General features: G+C 44.1%; 1 protein-coding gene across 3 annotated transcripts in view; it reads right to left on the bottom strand.

Annotated features, from left to right (window-relative positions):
* Positions 1–19,528, bottom strand: part of LIN7A (lin-7 homolog A, crumbs cell polarity complex component) — a 98,182-nt gene that overhangs the window by 39,573 nt on the left and 39,081 nt on the right. The window contains exon 1 of one of the 3 annotated variants that reach the window (XM_075057988.1): positions 10,708–11,020. The exons of 1 other annotated variant lie outside the window; for it this stretch is intronic. In XM_075057988.1, the coding sequence (XP_074914089.1) occupies positions 10,708–11,020 (313 nt within the window). Of the gene's footprint in view, positions 1–10,707; positions 11,021–19,528 lie in introns of those variants that run through there. One more of the 3 variants, XM_075057991.1, reaches the window with a different exon arrangement.

Genomic DNA, 19,528 nt, shown 5'->3' with positions numbered 1-19,528 from the left:
CTAATCATTTTTAAACACTGATATAATTTTTATTCTTCCAAATTTATTAGTTTCACTGCAATTTCTAAAGCAATCAAGATGAGGAGGTGCACAAATATGAGTTCAAAAATTTTCACCGGAAGATTTTGCCATCTGTGAGAAATCAAGAAATTACAGATACACCAACCCTTTACATTTGACAGCACCCACTGCTTTTGTATAGAAGGCATTGAACATAGCATCGGTGTGAAAACAAGTTACCACATTATTCTTTAAGAGAAAAGATTAAGAAATAAAGCTGAAAATGCAAAGAAAGAAGAGCATTGAAAACCACGGTATTTTCTAACACAGTACTTAAAACAGAATGCCATGATTTTTCCCCTGCATTAGCTATAGAGAAAAGGGAAAGGAAGGTAAAATTCCTTTTTTTCCCTTTGTATATAGTTTTGACTTTATATTGCTCAATCATACCTGCTCTTTGTGATCATAACTATGACTTATAGCTAGCCACTCACTGCTGAATAGAAAAGATGAGACATGATTCTGGTCCTGTTTTTGACTAGGGACAGTCGGCTACAAATACGACACAAAAAGACAACAGTTTTTTTAAAGTTTATTTTGTATTCAAATAAATGTATATATTATATATAATGAATATATAAGTATTTATTCATTCCTTAAATAAAAAAAATTAACCCTTGATTCCTGCAGGAAGCAGGATATTCTGTAGTTTGAAGCTTTGTGGTTTTTATTTTAATTCTCAATCTTTCTGTAAGTATTTTTTTAAAAAAGAAATCTCAGGTGTTCAAAGCAGTTATTTGCCTACACAGGACATGTAAAATGGTGTTCTGTCTGACTTCCTGAAATTAGGAAATGACAAAAAGAAAATCCTTTGAAGCAAAGCTGTAATTCCTTGAGAAATTCAGTATGGTGAACAGACCCGGCCTTAATGAGTAAGTTCCTACAAGTTGAAATATGTGAAAGCAAGGAAGCTGTCTACTGCCTTCTGTAGCCATAGATACCTTGTAAAGAGATGCCTTGATAGCTCTCTACCAGCCTCATCTGTCTCCTGATCACAACATCACTTGATCTTGTAGGATCAGTTCTGCCTCAGCAGACACTGCTCACCATGCTGGAGTGGAGCTGCTTTAAACACTAGACAAAAGCACACTGGACACTTTGCTGAAACTGCAAACATGAACACTTTAGAGGTTCTGATCCTAGATTAAAAGAAAAAAAGACTGGTACATTAACATACCCCAAGGACCCTACTTAACAGCATACTTGCTTTTGTGTTTTAAATCACAAGCATATACAGAAAAACACTAAAATCAGTGAAGGAATTAAAAATTTGACTAAGCTAGAGAAGCAGAAAACAGAAATAATTACAAGGATGAAAAACAACACACTTTTCTTTTTGCTGAAATCCATCCTCTCACTCCCCTGCCTAAGCAAAAGCAAGTATTTATTGCGTCCTATGTGCACATCACAAACCAAAGTATTGGCCATATGGGCAACCTCATGCCTTTCCCACACTGATACTTTCAGCGTGTGTTTTTAGTTTGCATCAGAGAGATTTTTGTTGGCAGGGAAGAAGACAGGAAGAGGGAAAAAAAGACCCAAACAGGTGTCTCGCAAAGGGAGGTAAGGTTAACTTCGGGATGCTAATTCTCCTTCACAACAGGCACCGTGTTTGAGCCAAAGCAGTAACTCTCACTTTCTTCTCTGCTCATATGTCATTACTAGAGTCTCCTGCTGCCTCTCCTCAGTTCTTATCTCTCCAGCTAATCTTAGTCTTAAATCTTTTTCTGTTATTACCAGAAAGATGAGAAAGATGGCTGTGGGCTACTGGCAACTGTACATAGTGACAATACAAATTGTCACTTAAAGTCTAGCATCATGATTTTATCTTCTGTTTTTCTAGGTGGTTTGAGACTCCGGTGAGAGAACAGTCAAAAGATGGCATTTATGCAATACAATGGATGCGACATACGTTGTTACATACACATACCTAACACGACTTTATCTGTAGGCTCAGGTAACAAGAAGAGAGTTAATATTCTCTCTTCCATTTTAGTGGATTTAAGGATATTGCTTTTTGCAGATTGAATCCCTCTGGTAGCTGGCTACATACTAGTCATTTCTCAGGAAAGGAAGAAATCCTGTTCTTTGAAAGTGTGTATGTGGAAAGCTACAACAGCAAGAAGAAAACAATAGAAATAAAACCCTTTGTGAATAAATCCCTGCAAAACTAGGTGGTACAGATATGCTGCTGGTAGATGTCAGCAACTGACCACTGTTAACTTTCAACTTTGCAACAAACATGATCTTAGAAGCAAGCTGTGACTATGTTGAATTGCTGCTGCAAGTTACAAACAAAACCTTGAAATAGAAAGCTCCTGTGAGAAACAAGAGAGCTCACTGTCACCTCTGCAGTGCTGTTGCTTGGTGTCCTACATGTTGAATGATGCTGAGAATAGGAGCAGGAGAACTGGAACTCATCTCGGGTTGCAGCCTGATTTCACAAGGTATCTACCCAAGACATGAGGGACACACTTGGCATACTTTGACATGGCTGTACCATTAGGATGCAAAAGGTGCTGCATAATTTAGTAGAGACTCCAGAGCTATTACTATTGGGTTACAAGACTATCAGGCTACAGAGGGGATCAGACATGATCACCTACAACCGCCTCTTCCAATGACTGCTTCATAGATTTTAAAGCCATCATGCCCTCTTCAAGTTTCTCTGATCTGGCTCTGTATAACAAAGAACAGCTATATTATCCATTTGTTCCTGTGCTGATTCAGTAAATACCATTTGACAAAAACACTGCTGCCAAATCTATTGAAAAGGGAAGAGATGATGGTACACAAATTTCTGAGGGCTAAGACTGCTGCTGATGGCCACGGTCATCCACCTAATCTATTTAAAGTACATTCTTCCCCAATGCTTAACTGATTGTAGAGGGATTCATACATTAAGGTCTAGAAGATTTACTCTTTTCCAGGAAACATGGTTGAAAAAGAAAATTAAAGAGTTAGCAGATGTGAAGGATTAGTGATTAAACATGGGCTTTTATTGAAAAGAACCAGTAAAAAAGTAATTTTGGTTCAGAAGAACTAAATTAAGACCCTATTTTGGGCAACGGTCTTCCTTATACAATTATCAACATTTATACAGAAATAATTAAAATCAGTGCTTTGATGCTCTGTGTATTCATGGATACTTCATTGTTCCATCTTTTAAATAATAAAGAACAATCCTCCTCCGATCTCTTCTTGATAAACAGTTTTCTAATCAAGATTTTTTCTCTCTTTTTCTTGCGATTATTAATAAAGTAGCACAAGGGTAACAATGCATTATGAGAAGCTGTATGCGTTTCCTGGTAACTTAGCTGAGTTGCATTTGAGAAATCTGGGGTTTATTTAACCACTCTGTTTTGGACCCTGATGAAACAAGTTCTCAAATATATGCATACATCTTGCTCTGTACCTAACATATCTGAGATCCAAGCCTGTGGTTTAAATACTCAGGAAAACAGTGTTAGTATGTAAATGTGCATTTCTGAATCAAATCTTCTCATCTGAATTGAGAATTAACAGTTGACTGTTTCTCATTCAGAGGCTGACTCTCCAGCAAATGTCTCAAAAGAAGATTAAGCTGACTGAGATTAACATTGAAAATGCCTGGATTTATACATACATGTACAGTTTACGCACATTAGTAAATATTACTTTTAAAATGTCAAAAATGAATCACGTGAAGCAAATTAACTGTGTGTGATGGAAGGCAGACTTACAAATTTACAGTTTTGTGCTTCTCAAAACACTATCTACCTGCCTTTGCTTGGTTTTCTCTTAAATCCTCAACTTCTCAGTATTTGTGCTTCTAATGAGTAACTAAAATACATAGTTTTATGCAATCCATATTTCAAATTCTATTGCATTACCTACAAGAACATTATTTTGTATCTGAATAACACAGGTCAGCCAAAAGCTTGTATTTATATCTTTTTGCATTTGCATGAGTGTCATCTGTGTTAAGGAGAGATGTGCATGTATGTGTCCTGAAAGAGTGAAGTCAAAGGACGAATTATCCTCTGCACAAGGCTGATGACTTTGGTAATTTGTCACATTTTTTAAAAAAGTTTCTGTCTGATAACATCATCAGAGGGGTCCAGCTCAAGCGATAGGATGGAATTAAGCAAATTGTTTACTTAAAATTGCACTTAGAAGTTAATCTTTTTTTTTCTGTAGTTACACAAATGTCTCTCAGACATCAGTGCGAAACTGAAGTTTGTAGGATCCAGCACAGGGATGTTATTTATAAAACAAATCCTTCCTTTTCAACATTATGCATAGACAGAGAGTATACACTTACTACATACAAAAATAGCACCCCTTGTGCTTTCTAACCACTAACACTCTTGCAACGTGTTGCAAATGGTGAATGCTGCACCTCTGCAGGGGCTTGTGAAAGCCTCCATCCACTTCTCCCAGCTGCAGGAGCAGGTCCCCTTTGAGGGATCCCAAGCAGGACACACACAGGCGAGCTCTGCTTACCGCTTCGCTCTACACGGGATGAATTCAGATAGATAGACTAAAACGAGTACATTTCACTGCTCCCATGTCTGAAGAATATTTTCAGCCTGAGAGAGCAGGAGGAACACAAGGTCCCTGCGTAGCCATCGGTGGGCCACGAGCCTGGTTACTCCTTCAAAGGTGCCTCACAAACATTTCCTGACCGCACATCCAGCCCCCGCAGAAATACGCCTGACTCTCAGTTACGTGTTTCTGAAGGAAACGTGACTGGAAGTTTACCACGCTCCCCCTCTACGCTCCACAAAGGTGACGACGTTACCAGACGCCACGAGTTTTCGTAGCAGACGTTTCCACGCGCCCGTGCGCCGGCGCAGCTCCCTCGCCTCCCTCACGGCCGCCAGCCGCCCCGGCCCGGCGGGCAGGGCCCTCTCAGGGAGGGGAAGGCCGGCCGAAGGGCTGCGCTCCCCTCAGGTGCGAGCTCCCCTGCCGCCACGAGCCCCAGCGCCTCTTCGGGCCAGGCCCGTGCTGCCGGAGACGTTCAAGCTGGACATACGCACATTTAACTTTTCAAACCCTGTATTTTTACATCGCTCACGAAAACCAAAGATGACGTGGAGGTAGGCACTTGCTCCTACTCCAGCTCCTGAGCTCCCGGAGGCAGGGCTGAGCGGCACACGTAACCGACCAACACTTCAACCGCACCGGTCCTCACAAAACGTCCCGCTCATCGCCCACAAACTGCCAGCTCGGTACGCTTACCTTAATCCATCCCTCCATAAAAATGCATTTAAAAAGTCAAATAAATGTTGACACACCGATGTAAAAAAAACCCCAAACGTTTCAGTCTGTGACCAGAATTGTCACTTTTTTTCTGTTCCTACAAACAACAGGACTTTTTTTTTCTTGGAAGAATGAATTTGGTTATTTACATGTCCTCAGTTGGCACACCCAACAGAGAAATGCTAGACTTAAAGCGTGTGGCACTTGCAGAAGTATTTCTCAATTTTAGCACGCCAGGCTGAAGAGCAAGAGAAGACATCCCCGTGACAGACAGGGAGCCAGGCGGGAAGCAGCACATCGCTTAGCACTGCTCCACAGGGCTTCACCCTGCGCGAAAGAGATCTGGCCTTGTGCTGCTCCGCTGTCAAGGACTGTATTTCACACTTTATGAATCTGATTTTCTCTTCCTGATGAGTGCGTTATATATTTTTTCCCAAGATAATATACATTATACTAATATATGCGCAGTCTACCGCAACTTATGTTCGATACAATTTCTGTTATATACATATATATGGGCACAGATGGGGAAAAATCCCCATTTATATAGGCTATGAGGATGTAATGAAAAGAAGAACGGCAAGAAGAGGAGAGGAGGAAGGAAGGAGTAGTACTCTAGCAAGTACCAATGTATATTAATGGTCAGGCACCATTCCGTACCACATCTGACAGAGATTGTCTACCACCTCTAAGAGTCGATGGCAAATCCAAGCCCATTCATATTCTTATTCATTGTCACTGAACATGGTGCTCTCTAAAGGATTTTTGGGAAGTTTTGGGACACCCACTCACTGGAAAAATATTTGCTTGAATTCATAAAAAACCAACGGAACTCAGTCACGCGTTAGAGCCAAACAGCAAGAAGTCTTTCCAGTTTCCAAGGATATAGTTGAAAGCAAGAAAAATTTGGTTGTCAATAGCCAATAGCTATGACCTTGTTATGAAACTTCACAGGGATTAAAATATCAGCACTGTATATTCAGTCTATTCAAATTTCTTCTTTTATCCTCAGTCACATGAAGTGAAACCATCAGTGACATGAATAGTAACTATATAAGGAAAAACATAATAGGACACGGATTATTAACAAAAGACAGTTTGAAAGCCCCCCTCCACATGAAAAGATATTCCCCTGCTCTTAATCATAAGATGGTCTTTGCACAGGCTAATTAAATAGTATATTCAAAAACAAAAAGAACTTTTGAAAAAGTGCCCTTTTAAAGCTGCCACTTTCAAGGTCCTATGCAGAGAGAAACCAGGACTGAGGTTTTTGCAGCAATCTGAGCAAATACATGGTCAGTTTTCTTCCAGAGCAGACTTCCATCTTGGAAGGAAGAGCCCAAGTAAAATTCTAAGTAAGATAAGCTTTATGAAAAATTTGCCAGAGGTTTAGCACAATAAAAAAGTTCAGATAGAGCAACATCTATTATGCATAGCTAGAAAGACGTCTGCTTCCATTTGCAGGCCTCCATATGACCACTCCTAAAATGAGTGCCAAGGGAAGCACAGAAATCCATTCCCTTTCAGTGTATTTCTGGGAGCATAATGGTACTTGCAGAAAATGCTTCCATCAGACTGTGCTAACACACCCACAACAAGCTTCCTTCCATTTCTAATTGCTCACAATGTGTACCTGCGGCACACGAGGTCCCCGGAGAACCACGAGGAGGCTAAGCTGGCTGGGGGAGATGACACTGCACTTGGAGAAAAGCAGAACACTGCTGCTGGATGCGTATGCAGCATCTGAGATAACGTCAAGCTGGTGAGGTGCCGGCGGTCATGGGACAGCAGAAGAACAGAGCATTAGAGGAGGAAATTGGGTTGCTGAACAGTGAAAACGGATAAGCGTTATAGGCAATGCACAGAGCGATGGAGTTAACTGCACTGAGGCTTTGAGAAGAGCCAGGCAACAGAAGATGGCATGCAAGGGAGACGTGGGGCTCTGGATAATAAAGGGGAAGGCAGCAACTGCTGGTCATGGGGTAGGCTGAGACAACACCTCTGCGTAAGAGAAAAGACATTGAGAGGAGAGGCAAAGGCAGCGCTGCCCATCCCATGTAGAGAAGGACGAGATGCAAGATGTGACAAGACAAGCGGTATGCCAATACAAAGAAATACTGTTGGAAAATGCCAACTAACTGCAGCCAGAGCTCTCTGTAACCAAAATCAGTGTCGTCCAAGTTCTTACTAAAGACACACCTGTGGAAGAAGTAAGAAATAATTGTAGAGGTGTTTTTAAACATTTCCCTTTTGGTTTGGAGCGACTAGTTTGGTTTTTTTAATGGAGGTAAATTAAGCTGGGAACATACTCCAAAATCCATAACCTTGAACATAAAATGAAAAAAAAACCCCACCAAAAACCCAAACAAAAAGCCTTACATTTTTTCCTTGTCATTTTATGAAAGACAGCACTGTCACTTTCCGTCTCAACCTGGAACAAGGCATAGTTCCCTACACCTTCAGGGCTTAAGCTTTGAATCGGCCTAAAAAATTCCCCCAGTTAGCTCTGATGGACACCAGAGATTACTGATGGGGTAGTACCGATTCAGGATGGAAGACATTTGCAATAAAGATAGAAGGGTGGACTTTTTTGCAGAGAAGACCTACTTGGCTGTTGGAAGATGCCCGGCAGGCAGGCTCTTCCCCCTTCCAAAGCTCCCAAACACTGGGGCCACCCTCCTTAAGCTCCCTGAGCAGTACCCATACGCAGCTCCACTGCTTTACGTTTCCTCCCTGAAACAGTTGCGGATTCCTTCCCCTCCTCCCAGCAGAGCACCACACAAAGGTCAGGCAAAAGCCTTTGAGATTAAATTGTAAGTGATTAAAATTTCCATTATTTTGTGAACTTGTTCCACATATTAAAGAGCCCTAATGGAACTTGCACACATTTGTGCAGGTAGAAAGGCACATGGAATGACAGGAATTAAGGAAATTAATTCCTACGCTTTGGACTGAAGTAATCTTCCAGAATGTAATTGGCTTTCAATCATTCACACACAACATGCCCTCACCTTTAAAAGGTAATTCATTTTACCGTACAGGTTTTGAATTCCATTTAGGTCAGGCTTTAAGAAAGCTCCCATCCATGTACTAGAATACAGTGTATATGTTTTGTCCAGGAGGAGACCACGTCAGAGCATTATCTTATAGGAAGTTTTACCGTTTCGGTGACCCTTAGCAGGGGAAAATGAAGAACACTTCCTGACCAGAGATCCAGCAACAATTCCCTCAGCAATGCAAGGTTATTAACACCGTCTCTCCTGAAACACTTGCTTTTTTCTCGCTGCACTGAGCTCTCTGTGGGACACGGCAAAGTGGATATGAGTGTACAAGACTTTTCAGGGCTGCGCCTGGATCACAGCAGAGCTGTGCAAAGCATAGTGACAGTAAACATAGCTGCGTCTGCTTTAATAAAACTAACAGAAATCTGGAAAATCTCACCATGTAGCACTTTACTTCTTCCATGGCTATGAAAGAAAGACTACAGAGGGAATATCTGGAAGTACTGGGTTTGGTCTAGTTGCTTCTGGGGTTGCTTCAGCCCACCCTCTTCCGTTGACGTAGCAGCAACATGTTATAGGTGACAAAGTGTAGCCCTCTGACGAAATGGCCTTCTGCAGGCCAGGTGCCGTATTTAAATCTATTTTTTCTTGTCTGTATTTTCCTTTTGCACGTCACATCCTATCATTCTGTGATGTTTTATCTCACTCGCACTAATACCAGCCCTGGCTGACAACCAGGGAGACTGTAATGTTGGCACCCCTGCCAAATGGTTAAGCATATCCTGGACACAGACAACAGATGCTTATATTTAAATTGGGACTAATTTGCATTTTTGTGTATTGTGGATTTTTTAAAGCATAGTTTTAGTAATGAAAAGGAATGTGTAATTCCGAAATAGTAATACTTTCCTATGAAAAGCCAGGTTTGCTAATGGATTGCCATCTGTTCAACTCTTTGCCAGGAAATAGATTTGTCCTGCTTACTGAAAACAGTATTAGGGTGAAACTGTAGATTACACAGTGGATTTCTGAGCAGTTTTATTTAAAGTGCGTGCTAGCACTTTGTTATTTCAGTAAAAATAACTTTTGAGTCTCCTTTTCTACTAATGTTGGAATTTAAGCCATCCAGCAAACCGTATTTAGAGTACTTTGTGGGCTGTTTTGCTCTCAATTGGGTTTCAGGAAAGGTACCTATCTCTCCTTTACCATTTTGAAACTGAGTTCATCAGGTTTCTTTTGCACAGGATTTATGGCAAGAAGCTCTCTACCTTGCTGTGAAAGCCCATCTTAATCCTCTGGAAAAAAACATTCAAAAAACCAAGGCACTGTCCTCAATCATACTTTCAAGAATACAAGATTTATACATGCTGGGAGCCTCTTGGAGCCTCTGGATGCAAGTTAGGAAGAAGGACACCCCGGCAATTCAGGATGCTGTATCGGGAGCTGTTGGACCTCTCTAACCGATGGAGCCGAAGGAGCGAAACAGATCAGAATGGTCAGTCACTCTCCTCTGTAACCCACAGAAATCTAGCAGTGTTTCTGCTGAGCCTTGTTATGGGCACAAATGCACTGCGGGGGAGAGGTCCAATTTTTACAGCCTGTAAGCAAAAGTTGAATTTTAACATAACTTCAATATTTCAGCCCCCTCTTACATTATACTGAAAGAGTCTCAAGGCTAGCAAAACACCAACCGCTCTCCCTACCCGGACCGAGCAGTTGTCTACAGGAACACGCAGAAGCGCTGCTCCGTCGGGTAGCATCACTAACGCCAGCGAAGACAGAAGTTGCAGTCACCGACCTCTTCCCCTCACGCCCCCCCGCCAGCCCCCCGAAACGCCGCATTTTGCCAAGAAACCACCGTCTCCTCGGCAGGAGCGAGCTCCCAACGCGCTGCCGGGATCGGCCGGCCGGACCCGCTGCTCCCCCCTACCACCACCCCCGGCCCCTCCACGGAGCAACCCCCTCGCCGAGCCACCTGCGGGGGCGGCGGCGGAGCCCTCGGCGCCGAGGGGGAGCCCCGCAGGGCGGAGGCGACGGAGCGGCACCCAGGGGCTGCCCCGGCGGAGCGGAGCGGAGCGCTGACCGCGGACCCACATCCCGCCCTGCCGCCGGCGGGACGCCAGCCCTCTCCCCCCCGGCCCCGCCGCCCGCACAAAGTTTTTTTTTGTTTTTTTTTTCCCTCCGTTTCGGCCCTTCTCCTGCCTCCCACCCGAGCCCTCCGCCACAGCCCGGCCCCACGCTTCGCGGCGCCGGGGCGAACCGCCGCGGCAGCGCCCGCCGCGCTGAGGGGGCTGCGGGAGAGGGGGGGAGAGAAGACCCCGCGCCCCGCCGCGGCGACCCCGGCCCCGGGCGCGGAGCGGTGGGGCGGGCGGGGAGCGGCGGCGGCGGCAGCCGCGCTTACCTCTGTCCAGCGTGAGCGGCTGGACCGCTGTCAGTGTCGCCATGTCTGCGGCGGGGCTGGAGCCCGAGTGACGCGCGGCTCCGGCACCGGCGTGGAGTGCGGGGAAGGGCGGGGAGGAGGCTGGCAGGGAGAGGGGGCGGAGGAGGAGGGTGGCTCCGTGGGAGGAGGAGGAGGAGGAGGAGGAGGAGGAGGAGGAGGAGGAGGCGAGCGGGGCGGAGAGGGTGCCCAGGGGAGGGCGGCTCGCCACAGACGGGGCGCCGCGATGCTGCGGGCGCAGGGCGGCCCGGCGCGGCCCGGCCCGGGCTGCCGGCATCGCTGCGCCGAGCGGAGACGGGCCTGGCGGGAGGCCCTCGCCTCACGGCCCTCGCCTCACGGGGCCAGCAAGGGCCCGGGCCGTGCCCGGGGGTCGGGGGGTGAGGAGGGGAACGGGTGGCCGCCGGTCCCGCCGCCCCGGGGATGCCGCAGCGGCCGGCGGAGGGAGAGAGAAAAAGAGGGAGAGGGAGAGAGGGCTGAGGGCGGGGAGCGCCGCAGCGCCGCGGGGCGGGGAGGACGGGCGGGGGACGGATCCGGCGGCCCGGCCTCGCCTGGGCCGGGGGCGGCGGGGCGGGCCGGGGCGGGCCGTGCTGTGCCGCCCCGTCCCGGGGCTGGGGGGCCTGGGCCGCGGCGGGGAGGGGGGAACGGGGTTCGTGTGTGTGGGGGAGGCACTGCGCCGAGGACGGGCCGCAGGGGAGGTAAATCCGCCTGCGAAGGCGGGAGAGGAGGCACCTCGGCCGGAGGGACGTGGCGGGGAGGGGCCCTTTTGGACGGGCCAAACCGTCGGCCTCGCCATGGGGCCGGCCGTCGCCTCTTTTGTAACCATCCTCAGGAAGCCCAGCGTCCTCTCATGAAGGACACCCGAGACGTCTTGGCAGCGTGGGGTTGAGTCCCCCGGGTCCGCAGAGCGGGAGGTTGGTCCCAGGCGGGGGGCGGCCGCCGCTTGTGTGAGGTTGGAGGCCTTCCCAGAAGACCATCCCTGGAGGTGGAATTTCGCGCTGGAGCTCTGTTTGCTGGCAGCCCTCTGATGGCCCACTCGCGTGAAGTCAAAGGAACCTGCTCAGCTGCCGTCGGAGAAAGGTGGCGGTGGTGTGGCAGGGTCCCACAGAGTCTCCGCTGCCTTCCCTACGGTGAGCAACGGCGTGGAGACCGAGTGAAGAATGGCGTCCTCTTTTACCCATTGCCCCGTGCAGTACCTGTGGTCTTGTGTTTGTCCAGGGAGCGCTGGGCCGGGGTGGAGCGTCCCTCCGAAGGGGAAGGCAGCGCTCTTCTCCGCACCCGCCGGGATCCGACGGACCACAGGGGACTTGGGAAGTACGGCAGTTGCACATCAATAAAAGCTTTCAACTGCAAGGGTATTTAAGCACCAGTATAGACAATTAGGGAAGCTGTGGAAATTTCGCCGTTAAAAGTTTTCAGAGCAGATTGAAAATACATTTGGCCGTTTTAAAATTAGAGAAGTTTAAATAATATATATGAACCACCCACTTCTTCTGATAAGCTGAATTCAGCACAAGTTTCTCTAATTAATGAACAATAAACAGTAGCCCATTTGGGTACCTTGACAAGAAAATGTTTCAGTTGGCTAAAATATCAAAGTCAAGAAATCAGTTCCTGGCAAGCAGTCAGTTCTTAAAATCAAAATTAACATAAGGATTTTTATTATGTAGATTTTATGTACTTGCATAGCAGCTGGATTGACATAAAGTGTAACAGCTCCTCTTAAGTAGTCACATTACTGTATATTGGATTCATAGTCCTGAACGGAGAAGAAGTACACATTTGGAGCTATAACAACCTAATGTGACAACTCTCAAACTGTTATGACACTTGAAAAAAATGTATTACAGATACAAAAGTGTGTTTAAATAATACTAAAAGCTAGGTGCCAAGTTAATTAGCTGATCAAGTTGCTTTTGATATAGAACTTCATAACCCTCAGACTTGCTCTTTTAAACTGCCGTCTTGCAAACAGACATTTTGAAGCAAAATACAATTACTAGAGTAACTTGTCTATTAATAAATATGTAGTGTTAATGCCAAATATGTAACTTTTTAGAAATAGGTAACTTGAGAAAAATCAATGTTTGAACTTGAGCAGGGTGCCTGTGGAAAGCAATAAGCTTATTCTGGGTTTATCCTTTTTTATCTACCTCTGGTCAGATTTCGTGTGCTCTGCCACAGGGGCTAATTGGCACTTGGATGAGAGACTTGAATGGGAGTATTAGCTGCACTCAAGGAAGATGAAAAGCAGCATTTGCTGAAATTAAACATTTCCTAATCAGCATAGCTGCATAGTTAATGCTTATGAACGTTAAAGACCGAGCTGAGGCATACTTTAAGCAGCTGAACTGGGAAAACTGCAGAAGATGTCCAGCTGAATTCAGCAGCTGGAGAAAGGGGGTGGAATGAGGCAGGGAGCTGTGCAGTAGCTCTTGCTTTGCCAGCTCCAAGGAGAAATAGTTAATTAGTTAATAGCAAAAGTCAGCAGTCAAAAAGAATGAGTACCAGGCAGCCTGCCATCTTGGCAGGTGTATTTCTTTAGAAAGAAGCAACTGGTCTGACTGTCAGTCATCTTGTTGATACCTTGGGCTGTATTGAAGCTTTTAATTCAATATCACATGATGTTTACAGAACCAATGTAACTAGACTGAATTAACAGATTTTATCTCATATGGACTGGAAACTGGCGTACTGACACATCTTTAACATGTAGTTAGTGGTCAGGTGCCAGTGAATAAGGCAATTGCTGATAAGATGCCCGTAGACTTTTTCTCGTTAAATTTTTAACAAAATTTAGTATTTTGTTCAAAGATCTAAAATGTGGATATAAAGGCTTCGGTGGCTATGCTTTTAGATAACATGGGTTAAAAAAAAAAAATCACCATAGAAGTGGGTAAACCTTGAAAGATGTTGTCCAGAGAGGCTGTGAAATCTCCCATCTGTCAAGATTTTCAAACCTGACTGGGAAAGGATCTGGGCAACCTGCTTTTACTGTGAAGTTAGCCCAGCTTTGAGCAAGAGTATTTGGACTGGATATTTTTTAGGTCCTTTTCAACCAAGATTATTCTATGGTTCTGTAATAAACTGTCCAAATTACTGGTAAAAATTATCTGAATAGCTAAGTTAGATTGTTATATTTAAAAAATAAAGTGTTTTAGTGCCACTGCAAGCAAGCGATAAAGAACACAATGGTTACTTCCAAGACTGGAGATTGTTTTGGGGAGGGATGTTCTTACGTAGCAGGCTCAGTGTAAGTTCTTGGTGCGATGTTGCCAGAAGGGCTAATGCAATCCTTGAATATATAAATGAGGAATGGCAAATAAAACTAGAGAAATTGTCTTTCTTGTGTACGTAGCATCCATAAAACAACCGACTGAATACTGTGTCCAGATCTGGTATTTGCCTTTCAAGATGGAAAATCAGCTTTGACATGAGGTGTAAGAACCTCAGTCAGAGCTTATCAAAGAAAAGGGTAAGAAGGAACTGAATCGCTGTGTGTAGGTCTATGTATATGGAAGAGGTGTAATAGTGGAGGGATTTATAGTCTTTAAATTTCTAGTCTTATGACATAAGGTGATCCTGTGACTGGAAGTTTAAGAAATTCAACCTTGAGTAAAATGTACTATTCTAGCAATAAGGATAACATAGGGACCAATTACTCACTGTTACTTGAAATCTTAACAAAAATCAGAGGTCCTTCTAAAAGGCTTGCTTTGATCTAACTTCTAAAGAAAAACAGAATGGCTGAGGTATTGAGGAGGTTAGATGAGGTAATGATTGTGATCTGTTACTCTCATGACTTTTACGAGCCTTTGGCTTCCCTCAAGAATTGGTGCTACAAGGGCCAGAGAATTATTTCTACACAGCACAGTGCAATGCAATGTGGGAGAACCCAGCACCACTCTGAATGCATTTGTTGGCTGCCAGAGTAGCACATCTCCCCTTTTCCTAAGCTTTGCATGGGATAATTAATTAAGATGCTGCTCCACAACTGGAATACTGTTGTAAATGCAGATATTCACTTCAGTACCAGCACCACCCCTACCAGAAGTGAAAGCCCCGTTTATGGCGGCTACAGGGCTCTGTGGCAAGGGACCGTACCACAGTGGCACAGCTAAATCTGTGTTTGGGTTACACAGCATTGTTTTATGCCTTTTAGCCATATTCTGGATATTAGTCATTGTGCTAAATGCCTTGTCGGGGCTAAATATCACCTCGGGTACTTACATTTGGGTTCCTACTAATGTTTCCCGTGAAATTTCAGTTTGCTGCAGGAATTTTCACATCCAGCTTTACATTGAAAAGTTTGTTGGGCAGCTGCTTTATTTCACCCCGAGGCTACAAAACAGATAATTTTTATTATATGACACAGTTATATCTTGTTTATTCATCTTTTTGTTAAATGCAGCATGTTATTCCACTGTTCTTTGTATCAACGTGACAGCTCTGGGGACTGCTAGACACTCAATTTGCAGGATGATCAGCTGAATCAGTCATTCCCCCATTAAACATAGTTTGGTTACATTTGCACATTGTGTGAAACTCCAGGTTATTTCAGAGAAGATTCCACATACAGAGAACTTTCAAGACCCTAGATCACCTCTTAGGACTGATTCAGAACACGCATTCAGCCTTTTCTCTTTTTTGTGCTTCACTTGTGCCTTGCACTTCAGCACAACTAAAAGCAAGGATTGTGGTAGTGTTGTAACACAGGCTGTGAATTCTCAGAAGATGGAGGATTTTTGTCATCATTCGTATTTGCTTTTTGAGTGGCATTTTGCATCTACAGGGGAAAGAATCCTTCCTTTTTTGAAATCCAATAAACAAACTGCTGTTAAACCATTAGATTTCTCAAACAGCAAGTTCTGCTATGGAAACTGCATGGAAATTTGGCCTTTAAAGATACTTTCTTTTTTCTGGTTTTGTTAAAGAGTCAACTGCAGTTGACAACAGGGAGAACGGGATCGAGCTTTGCTGATATTGTCCTTGGGCTACATTGAAATTCAGGTGGGGAGGGTCTACTCAGTCCAGCGAGTTTCTACCTCACTATTTCTATTGTCTCTAGAAGCCTGTAAGTCTATGTAGTCTCTTTAAAAATCACTACTGCAAAAGGTAAGGAAAGTAAACCTGTTGCTGGTAGGGTTACATTTGCTATTTGGGGAAGTGGGCTGTGCCTTGGCGGGCAGGGTCCCCCTTTTCTTTTAGGCAGGGAGGCAGTTTAAAAGCAGTTACAAATCAGACCTTCAACCCATGATCACCTCTGGATACCCTTGAAATCTGAAACTTGAATCTATTTCCCTTTATTACCGTGACTTACTTATTTTTGACTCTTCTAAGGATCGGATCTCGACTTAAATTTTATCAGTACTGAGGACCTTTGAGAAGAGTGTAAATTATCCTCTGTGAGGCCACAGACATCTTCAGTTAGCTAGTTAAATGCCAGTTCAGGCTTCATCTGCAAGCACGGTACGTGTAGTCTTAACATACCTATAATACATGAATTCACACAGTGGTTTTAGTTATTTGAACAACCGAACAAAGGCATTTATTTGCTCTTTTCATAGACCAGCATAATGAATTATCCACCTACCTTCTTTGTCCACTCTATTAATATACAATTTGGATAGAATTTTTGGATCAATGGGATTTCTTAACAAGAACTCTCTGAGTGGGGAAAAAAAAAAAGTAGACTTGTCCATGGGAATATGTTTATTGATTGTGCTTCACTGGGTTTCTCACTGTTTCCATCAAAACATCCCTATACAGAATGATGACGGGGAAAGAATATGTGGTCATGAAATAGATACATACCTTAAAAGGAAGTTAAAACAGCAGAACATATAATTTTCAGTAGTTTAGAATTATCAGTGGTGAACTAATAGTGATAGTTACAAGGAGGTGCATAGTCAAGCATGTAGGCGTAGAGAAAGAAGTGCAAGGACAAACCACAGTTCTGTAAAATTGCCACAGCTAATTAATTTGGGAGAGTGAACAGTGCAACAGATAACACTGGCTATCAGCCTTGTATTTCCTGAAGCTGTTAGTTCTATGTTAATTTTCATGTGAGATCAGTGACATTATGATACGCATCCAAAAATGGGTGGAACCTTGATTGCAAGGAGTTACTGTAATTAACTCTGATTTTAGTATACTCTGTAAGTACCTTTTTGAGCCATAAAAAATAAAATATGATTAAAAAGCCCTTTTGGGATTTAGAGTGCATTTTCAGATTTTAATTGGGAAGTGAAGAAAAGCAAGCTGCTTGCAAAGCTTATGTGTTTATAGACATATGAGGTTTAAGTTAAGCTTAAGTATTATCTGAAATCATCGATTACCTGATTAAGCTACACAGATAACCAGGTTTGTCAATCTGAGGATTAAAAAGTACCAACAAACCAGTTAAGAATAAAAAAATGAGAGCTTGGAGTAAAAAATGTTGTGACTAAAATTAAACTCAGCAGTATTTCTGTTTCAGTCCTGCTTTTTATTTAAAAAAAGCAAAGGAAAAGATTAATTTTGTTTTAGCTTTCAGAAGATACATAATGATTGTACTGAAGCTTTCCTCCGCTTTTTTAGAGACACGCTCACAAGAGATGACAGTATTTAAGTACTGCTGGAGACCAGAATGTCAGGGCTACTGATGATTGTTGTTGAGAATAATACTTTGTCTTCAGAAGGAAAGAGAGCCAAGGGGAAATATGATTAAGTTGTCTTGTTCTAAGAAGCAGTTTAACGGTCATCTCTGCATCTCCGATCAACATCACTTCAGAGTTGATCTGTGTGACATTGTGAACAATTAAATCACATCTGGTCACTGCAATGCAGTCGTGCTCACTTGCCAAGTTATTCTATTTCCTTGTGTATCCCGGAGGCAAAACCAGCTTCAGGGCACGTATGGATTTTAGATGCATACAGATGCTGATACGACTGTGTGTAGTCCCAGTATTTTGGTAAACTTGTTTGTCTAGAGGCAGTTTGAAGTCTTAGTTCCTGAGCCAGAAAGTCTGCAAGACTAATCCTGCAAACGTCTGGGCATACTTTATCTTTTCTCTCATGGCAAACTTACTTGCTTCAGTGCAGTTAACTAATGTGAGAACATGTGCCCGAGTCAGTTCAGAATCTAATTAAATGACATATACAATATTTTCCTCATGGAAGGCCTTCAGGGAAGCCTGAAATGTACAGATTTAAGGTTCCTGACTGATTTATTTGATAACTTATTTTTAATATTCAGAGGAACATTTCCTCTTGGCACTATACTAAGTGTATTCTCCAACACATGCTGTTGTCCATCTGCTGAGAGCCCTCAGATGACACCATTCTGGTAAATTTGCTCTTCATTCACATTCAAAGCCATCAAATTTGCCTTCAAGTTGACCCATGTTCCGTTCCAGGCCAGAGAACAAATTCTCAATTTTTTCCACTCTAATGGCTGCAGCACTGTCAGCAGTTTATATCTAACTTTTAAAAGAAAAACTAGTTAAAGAAATAGCAGATACCGCTGGGATTAACACCAGGTCACAGGGGTCTTCTGCCCTGCTCTGTCCACTGCCACTGATGATGAACAGGGCCCGCTGGAGCAGCGCTCCTGTCACATCAGCAGCTATCGTCAAACGATGAGCCTCCAGTTTTTCTCCAGGTCTGTCTTAGTGGCTGCAGTGATGGTCAGAACCACCTCACCTGGTCAGGGGCTGCAGCGAGCCTGCGAGCGCTTCATACTGCAGCTCCGTGCGACGGTACCATCGCCCTGCATTGGCACAAGAAGCCGCGTTTTGCTGCATCTCTGCCTAGTCAGGCAAATTCCCCTCATGGGTGTGTAGTTAATTGTGCCCTAGTTTGTGTCTGCCCCACGGACCTGCGCAGTCTGGCTGTGATTCACAGGTCTCTCCAGCATCCTCCAGTAATGCCCTTCTGCTGTCACCTACTGTGAAACTCTGGATTCCTGACACTGCCTATATTGGGACATAGGAGACGAGGCAGTCACTCCGAAGTTGGGGAGTGTTATGTGAGTTGGGGAATTGTACGGCACTCAGGCGTGGGCACAGGGACCAACTCAGCTCTGTGCAGTAGCACAGTAAAGTAAGAGTATCCCTAACCAAGGCCTTCTGCTTTGCCAGAGAGTGAGGTGGCAGGGTGGAGGAGAGAAATTATCAGAGAGAAATCATGTCCTGGCTTGATTCTGCTCTGCTTTTTTTTTTTTTTTTCTGAATTCAACTTTGTCCTTTGACTTAAGTAATACTTTTTTTTTTTTTACAATGCCGTCCTGTACCTTTAGCCTGGCCAGCATATGCACTTCATGTACTGAATCTGCCCTGTAAGTGGTTGATTACCTATTACATCTTGCAAAGATAGCTGAGTCTACTTCTGCTGGTTCAGCCATGAAGCTAATAAAATTAGCTAATAAAATCAGCAAAGGAACAGCACTGATTATATGGTAGGGGAATGAATCCTCACAATCCTTGAAAGGATTCATCTGAGGAAAAGCAGAAGTGCTGCTGATCTTTATTGTCACCTCTTCTTTACCTGGAAAATTTCACACCCTGAGAGCAAGCCTTTCATATCTACCTCTTGTCCAGCACCCTTCCTGCAGTTACACTCGCATTTCACTCATCTGCACCAGTGGAATACATTTAGTTTCCCTGTCCAGGATCCTCTCTACTAGACCTCACCGCTATTTGCCAGTGAATACTGGAGGTGCACTGCTAAAAACATGGCAGGATGAGGCCCCATATGCAGTGACATGCAGCGACAAGACAGCTGGACCAGCCTAATACAGTTACTATAG

This window comes from Buteo buteo, chromosome 26, assembly GCF_964188355.1.
Source record: "Buteo buteo chromosome 26, bButBut1.hap1.1, whole genome shotgun sequence".
Lineage (NCBI taxonomy): Eukaryota > Metazoa > Chordata > Aves > Accipitriformes > Accipitridae > Buteo > Buteo buteo.
This window is presented reverse-complemented; position numbering and strand designations above follow the sequence as displayed.